This window comes from Balaenoptera musculus, chromosome 1 (genome assembly GCF_009873245.2).
Source record: "Balaenoptera musculus isolate JJ_BM4_2016_0621 chromosome 1, mBalMus1.pri.v3, whole genome shotgun sequence".
NCBI lineage: Eukaryota > Metazoa > Chordata > Mammalia > Artiodactyla > Balaenopteridae > Balaenoptera > Balaenoptera musculus.
In genome coordinates, this window is record NC_045785.1 from 123520186 (window position 1) to 123527389 (window position 7204).

The window sequence follows — 7204 nt, forward strand, 5'->3', positions numbered from 1 at the left end:
GTCACCAAACCTCTGAACCCCATTTTCTTTGTTTATAAAAAGAGAATCTTAAAATCAATACTTTTTCTGCTACTTGCCATTGGATGGTTATGAATGAAGGTGCTGGAAAGCATTTTGTAAATATAAAGGGACGACTGCACTAACGGAACAGTGGTCTGGACCAGCGAGGATCCTGTCTGTCCTTGTTTGAATGCTTTCTATTTATTTTTTTCCCCTTGGGCCTGCAGATTAGTTGCTGAGTAGCACAAATCATAACAGGCAAGCAAAGCGGACGGTGGAAGCTCCTAACATTTCCACCACTGCAGTTTGGCTGCTTCAGACCTCACTTTGCTTTCTCTTCAAGTCATTGCTCACCAACAAAGTCCTTGTGTGGCCATAAATCTGCATCCGACGCACAAGCATAAGGCACAAGGCAGAAAATGCTGGAATCTGTCCTTGGATTTTTCACAGCAGAGGCTCCCACTGGAGAGTTAAAATTATTGTGATAAGGGGGAAGTCCGGAATTTTTTTTTTAAGTTTTAAGTTTGTTGTTTATTTGGAGCTTCAGGGAAGAATGAAGTTTAGGTTCCTAATTCTAGGAGCCAATGCCAGTGGGGTGGGAGGCTAGGTGACTTAAACGTTCTTAAAAACTTGGTAATTACAAGACCATACGCAATTCATTTCACAGATGCGAAAACTAAAGAGATTCCTGCCCAAGTTTACTGCAATTTAGTGACAAGGGAAGACAAAGAAAGCACGTTAGTACCAGGGTTTCCACTTTCTTCCACTGGGAAAATGATATCCTTTATTTTGTAGGTTGGGAAACTGAGGCACACATGATAATGACTACTGCTTTTCGAGCACCTCTTGTGTGTAGGCACTTCCGAGCAGTATCTTCACTCCACGGTGCTCTGCGTGAGGTAGACATGGTTACCGCCATCTCACAGAGGAAGAACGGGGCTCCGAAGGTAGGCAATTGGCCACAGATCAGGACTTGGATCCAGATCTTTCTGGTTCCACGGTCTCCTCTCTCCCTCCACCCTATCGCCTGCTCCAGAAAAGGCAAGAAACACTTGCAGATGGTCAGAGAGCTAGGGAAAAAACTCTCTTTCCTTGACAGAAAAACTGTTTAGACTTCAACAGAAGTCTAAAGTACCCTGTGAAATGTTCCTTTACTTTTAACCTATTCCTTTAATTGTCAGCCCTGGAGAAATTAGCCCAAGGAAGTAATTCAAAAGAAAATTTAAAAGCTACAGATGTAAAGACTTTCTTGCAGCATTAGCTATAATAACAAAAATTAGAGACAGCCCAAATGTCCAACAATAATAAAATAGTAAAGAAAATAGGATGCATAAACTATGGACATTTACATAGCGATTAAAAACAATCATGAAGGCTAAGCATCAAAAAAGATGCTCAGAATAAAATATTAAGGAAAAAAAGCACTTGAAATTGTTTTTGTAATAACAACTATATAAAGATATTTAAACACTTATAAAAATACTGGAATGGAATATTTTTTAAATTTATAACTTCCTCTGATTTTATGATATTTTTGGTAAAACACCTCAAATTAAGAGAGAGAAAAAAAAATGATAGCTAGTTGAGATATTTACTCAGTAACTTAGACCAATTTGGACTATAATGATTAGATATCCTGCTTTTTTTTTTTCTTTCTATATTTTGAAGCAGTTGGGCAATTGAATAATGCGATTTATGCTATAATCCACAAACTCTTATTTTTCTCCTTGGTGCCTTTCATTAGTTTATTAATTCATTAGTTAATCTCCAACGGTCGTAGCCTTCTTTATTTTCTGCTTTTCCCTAGTGTTAAAGCCAAGTCAGAAAAATGAGCATCTTTCTTTGTCTAATTTGCAAGATATAGTGTTAGTTGAATCATATGAAATTATCATTTTTGTAGGTCCCAAATAAATGAATATAGGAAATTTCATACGGTCCAACCAGAAAATTTTAACAACGGTAGGATTTTGTCTGAAACTGTCCTTGTAAATCATTTTGAATCTGTCTGTTTACTCAAACTGCCCTGCCCCCTCCACCAGCTTAGTTTCTGTGTTTTTTTAAAGTACTTTGTTTAATGCTAAGTTCTCTAGAAGAAAGGTCCCAATAATGCCACTCCAATATACGACCCCCCTCCATAAACCATTAAAGTGAATTTAATCACATAGAAAGGTCTAGATTTCCTTCATTCACCCACCTTTCAATTCACTCAACAAATATTTACTGCGCGTGATCTCTGCTCCAGGCACCATGCTAAGTGCTGGGACACATCCCTGAGCAAGACTGAAGCGTCTTTTCCCTCAGAAAACATAGACTGTGTTTGAGGCTGGAAGGAATGGCTATGTATGTGCAGTGACTAAACTGACTGTTTTGTTTCAATTAACAGATCAAATGACTAGTTTGATTATTTTTTAACCAAATGGACTTTATGTTTGCTCAAACTGATTAATTCTACTGTCACTTTAATGTTGATAAGAACTAGCCCTGGCCCAAGCAGAGAAGAAATTTATTTTGAACTATCGTTGCTATTTATTTAATCAGTTAGCTGACCCATAGGTAAATAAGGTTCAGGAGAAAAAGGATTACAGAGTGTGTGTTTGGACAACTCTAAAGCAAGACAGTTCCCTAACGGTGCCTGAATCCTTCAAAATAAAACAAGACACAGTGCCCAGGGATTCTTGAAAGTAAAAGCGTATATCCAGTAAAAAATTAAATCTAATTTTTTAAAAACAAAGGCAAAAATAAAAAGAATTTTAAAATAAATTCAGCAGTGGTCATTCACCTAAACAAGAGTTTCCCAGCACAGTTTCTGGGGGATGTTTTGCAGCAGCAGATGTGTAAACAGGCCAGCAAATCTGAGAACCGCCAAGGTAGAAAATGAAGTAGATCATCTGGATGAGCAGAGCCAGATGACCAGAGGTCAAAATAAACCATTGGTGAAAATACAATCGATGAAAAACTTTTCCTGGCATCACGCAAAAGCTTCCCTCAAGCCCAGCTCCAAGCAGTTTAAGCAAAGGTCTGGTTTCGAGGAGTGTTCATTTAAATACCTTGGTCACTGTGCATCCACACCAGACATTTGGCTGCAAATGCTGGATGGCCACCTTGACCAGTGATGACCAGGGCGACTGTGTTCTAATTTGCTCCCCCTAACTACTTATATGCATTGTGAGTCATGTTTTCACTTTGGGGGAATATCGCTTACAGAATAAGTGTCTCAGAAAAATAGAAATGGTAGCTGTAATGCTCATCCTATGGCCCAGCAAAGTTTTGATGCTTGTTCACAATTGGGCCCACCACTGGGAGGGACCACCACTATGTTCCTGAGCCGTTACAGGTATGCTCAGAAACCAAAGGGAGGACGAGCTGCATTTCAACAGATGGAGAAAATGCCCAGTGCTGCTTTACAACACAATCAAGAGCAAATTAAGACTCCTAACCGTGGGTTTCCATTTCCTGTCCCTGGATAATGAGAACAAGAAAACAGGCCAGGATGTAATAATAGTAAGAATTAATACAACTTTCACGTATTGACTGTTTAGGACATATCAGGCACGTAACATTTACTTCTCATTTTCACAGCTCTGCAATGAAGGTTATTCTTACTTTAGAGGTGAGAAAACGGAGGCCCAGAGAGGTTAAGTAACTTGCCTAAGGTTGCACAGCTGGGAAATTGGCAGCACTGTGACTGGCCTGACTCTTCCCACCACACCTAGGAGCATGCATTTCCTGAGACTTTGTGTCAAAGCTGCATTTCCTTACAAAGGAAGGACCAAGGCCACACTGACCACTGTGAGGCAGGGAGTTAGAGGCACTGAGGAGTTGAGGGCTCTGCAGGCAGAAGTCTGCCCATGCCATAAGACACGCCATCTTAATCTCTTCCAGCCTCTGCTGACCGTCTTGGCAGACTCACCCAGGGAGACCTCCTCAGGTAGACAGACTGGGTCGTTATTTGCCGTGATCTTAATGATCTGGGCATTTGCAAGAAAATGCAAATGGAAAAGTCTTAGCAAAAAGAAGATGCTTTAAAAGGGTTCGGGGATGAGTGGCTTAACTGAGCAAGAAAAGAGGGAAGACCTCAACTCGAATTCCGTCAGTCAGCAGCCTTTCCTCCAAAGGAAATCATAGAGTGTGTCTTCCCAGCCAACACGGGTGCCATTTGTGGCCCTCGGTGTTAAAGGCCTCTCTAAGCCTCCCCAGCCTTCCCTCAACAGGGCTAGGACACTTTGGAAAACTTTTATCCAGGAACCTTACCTACAAATAGCTGAAATTTCAATCTCCACACCAGCAAAGCAAGTGGCATTGAAAGATGAATCTAAGGCTTTTCTTTCTGTCCACACCTTGTGGAAATGCGGCATGGCCCCCATCTTGTCTTCTGGGTGGGGTTTTGTTTACCACTCCTGGCAGCCACCAGCACCCAAGCAGCTTTTATTTTCTCTTCTAATTCCATTGCCCCAGGCTTGGACCCAAGACCCAACACAAATAGACCCTTGAGGAAACTTCACATGGTAGAATTATCTACCAAGTGCCGTCCCCCAAAACTGAAGCCCAGGGTCTGAATCTACCGCTGTCAGCGGTTCCCTCTGAAGTCATGGAATTCACAGGCCATTTTGGCGTCTTGGATCCTCTTGTGCCCTGCACACGAGGATGGGCTGCTCTGGGCTTGCCCTGGTGTTCTTACCTATGGCACCACGTGACTCACACCCAAGAAGGCTTTTCTGAGAAGAGAGCTGTGATCTTACAGAAAACCCCGTGATTACTTAGTCCTCGAAACGCCCGAGGTGCTAGGCGGCAGCTGTGCCATGTTCCCTGCCAGGAACAAAAGTGCCAATGGCCTTTCCTGCCCTCCCACCCTCGTCGCCAAACTCCCTCCCACACCGAGGTGAGCTGTAAAGTGGAGGAAGGACATTGGTTTGTGACCACTCTCCTGGCTTCTTTAGATTCAAATACAGCTTGTCCCATGTTTTGTAAAAAATGCCAGGACGCCAATGCCCAGAGGCAGCCCATTTTGTCTTCTTTTCACTTCTTCTTATTATCTGAGCTAGAAAACACGGTAAGGGTAAAAGGATTCAGGAAAAGCCGGATTCTAAGGACTGGAATGAAGCGAGGTGTAGGCTCTCTTGCTGGTTGGTTGTTCCCCGTGGTGACCGCTTAACAAGTCACATCCTCTCATCTGTCCCCTACGTTCCGTCAGCATCTCTGGCTTTCTGGCCTCAGACAGAGAGCTGCCTGAAGCAAGAGGCGGTGGGTTAGTCACTGAGCCTGGATGGGTGTGTCGTCAGGCAGCCCTTGGCTGTGGGGTACAGAGGCAGCCAAGTCAGAGCCAAGCCTAGACACAGACCCTGAAGAAGGCCACTTCCCTCCTTCATTAACCCAGTCAGCCCCTGGCCCATCAGGGTGTTTCAGGTCAGCCAGGGCCACAGCCATGACCCTCTCTAACCAACAACAAATGCAATGTTCTTTGTTGGAGAAGGAAGAAGGAAAGGGGCTGAGTGACGGAGCCAGCAAGGGTGTGAAAGAAGAATACATGAAGACTAGAAAAGTGTCTCGGCACGAAACATGGCCTGGCTGACATTTTCTGGTCCCTCCCGGCTTCTGTTAAATACCCCCTCTCCTCTTGTCCACACGGGGCCTGCCTCAGTTTCTCCTCATCCTTTCCCCACCACAGACTTTCCTCTCTCCTTTTATCACTGGAAAAATCCATACTTTGCACAGGTGTGTTTTCAAGCAGCTGGCTCTGAGCTGATGCCCAGCTTGGCCTTAATGAGGCAGATGCCTGTATCAAGTTGGACCCCTCCCCACTCAGCTGCTCATTGATTTGGGGAAGGCAGGATTTAAAGGAGACACTGGCGCCTCACCAGCCCTCTGCTATCTCCCTCCACCCCCGACACACGTGCACAAAGGGTTCCGAAAAGTTCCTTGCCATCGATACATCCGACCTTACCTGTAATTGGGAAGTGTGCCTGCAGGGTGGCCACTGTAACAAGCGCCATCCGCTTCATCTTGTCCTTCCCCAGGATGGTGCCTGGGGGCAGAGGCCGAGGCAGCCGTGACTGGACGAAGAAGAGAAAAGCAGTCTCTTCGGCTGCAGCCTCCTCAGGAAGTGGAGGACGATGGGGCCTTTGAGAAGGCACCTGCCAGCAGGGCCAGGAAACTCACACTCCTCCTTTCGGTTCACAGGCAGGAAGCTCTGGAGGTTTGAGGGTTTGGGGGGGGGGGGTGGTGTATGTGCACACACGTAGGTGTGTGTGTGTCTGTCTGAATTTTTGCTTTTTTTCTCATTTAACCGTTGTTTTACTTTCCTTTTTTCCTAATTTTTGTCTAATTTTAATCTAACTCCTATCTTGATTGGTGAAGTCAGTCCTTAGGCAACTACAAGTTCCCAGTGCATGTAAGAATATTCGCCACTTTCCTAGATTCGTGTATTTTATGGAGGTTGGTAAGATGACAGAGCTCTGGATTCAGAGTCAGGCGAAATGTAGAGACAGAATACTTGGGCCATAGTGCCATCTCTGCTACCTACCTGCTGTGCAGCCTTGAGTAAGTCACTCAACATCTCTAGACCTCAGCGTCCTTACCTATAAAGCAAATTGCTGGAGTAGATTTGAGGTTGCAGATCTGAACTTGGCCTGAATTTGGACCATAGAAAATAGTATAGCTCACATAATACTTCAAACACTTTTGTTAGTTGTCAGCATCTAAACGTTAGACTTACAATAATAGAAAAAGATTAATACCAAGAAATAAACTTGATACAAAGTGTAAGATCTATGTGAAACAAACTTTAAAGTGTTACTGAAGAATACAGACAGGACTTGGGTAAATGGAAAGGTGTATCCTGGTCTTTGATAAAATCTCCCTTTTAAGAAGACCACGGTTCTCTCTAAATTTTTTTTAAATTTTTATTTTATTTATTTATTTATTTGGCTGTGTTGAGTCTTAGTTGTGGCATGCGGGATATTTTTTGCAGCATGCGGGAACTTTCGTTGTGGCACATGGGTTCAGTAGTTGCAGCGTGTGGGCTTAGTTGCCCCATGGCATACGGTATCTTAGTTTCCTGACCGGGGATTGAACCCATGTCCCCTGCATCAGAAGGTGGATTCTTAACCACTGGACCACCAGGAAAGTCCCTCTCTCTAAATTAATCAACCCATCCCTCTACAAATGCCAACAAAAGTTTTAGAACAAGATAACCTGGGTTTATATG

The 7204-nt window shown here is 43.7% G+C and overlaps 1 protein-coding gene across 1 annotated transcript in view; it reads right to left on the reverse strand.

Moving 5' to 3' along the window:
• CD247 (CD247 molecule) overlaps nt 1-6023 on the reverse strand; it is a 78802-nt gene extending 72779 nt beyond the window's left edge. The window contains exon 1 of the mRNA XM_036862293.1: nt 5942-6023. Coding sequence (XP_036718188.1) covers nt 5942-5999 — 58 coding nt within the window. The 5' untranslated portion in view covers nt 6000-6023. The remainder of the gene's footprint in view (nt 1-5941) is intronic.
• Nucleotides 6024-7204: the final 1181 nt, after the last annotated feature.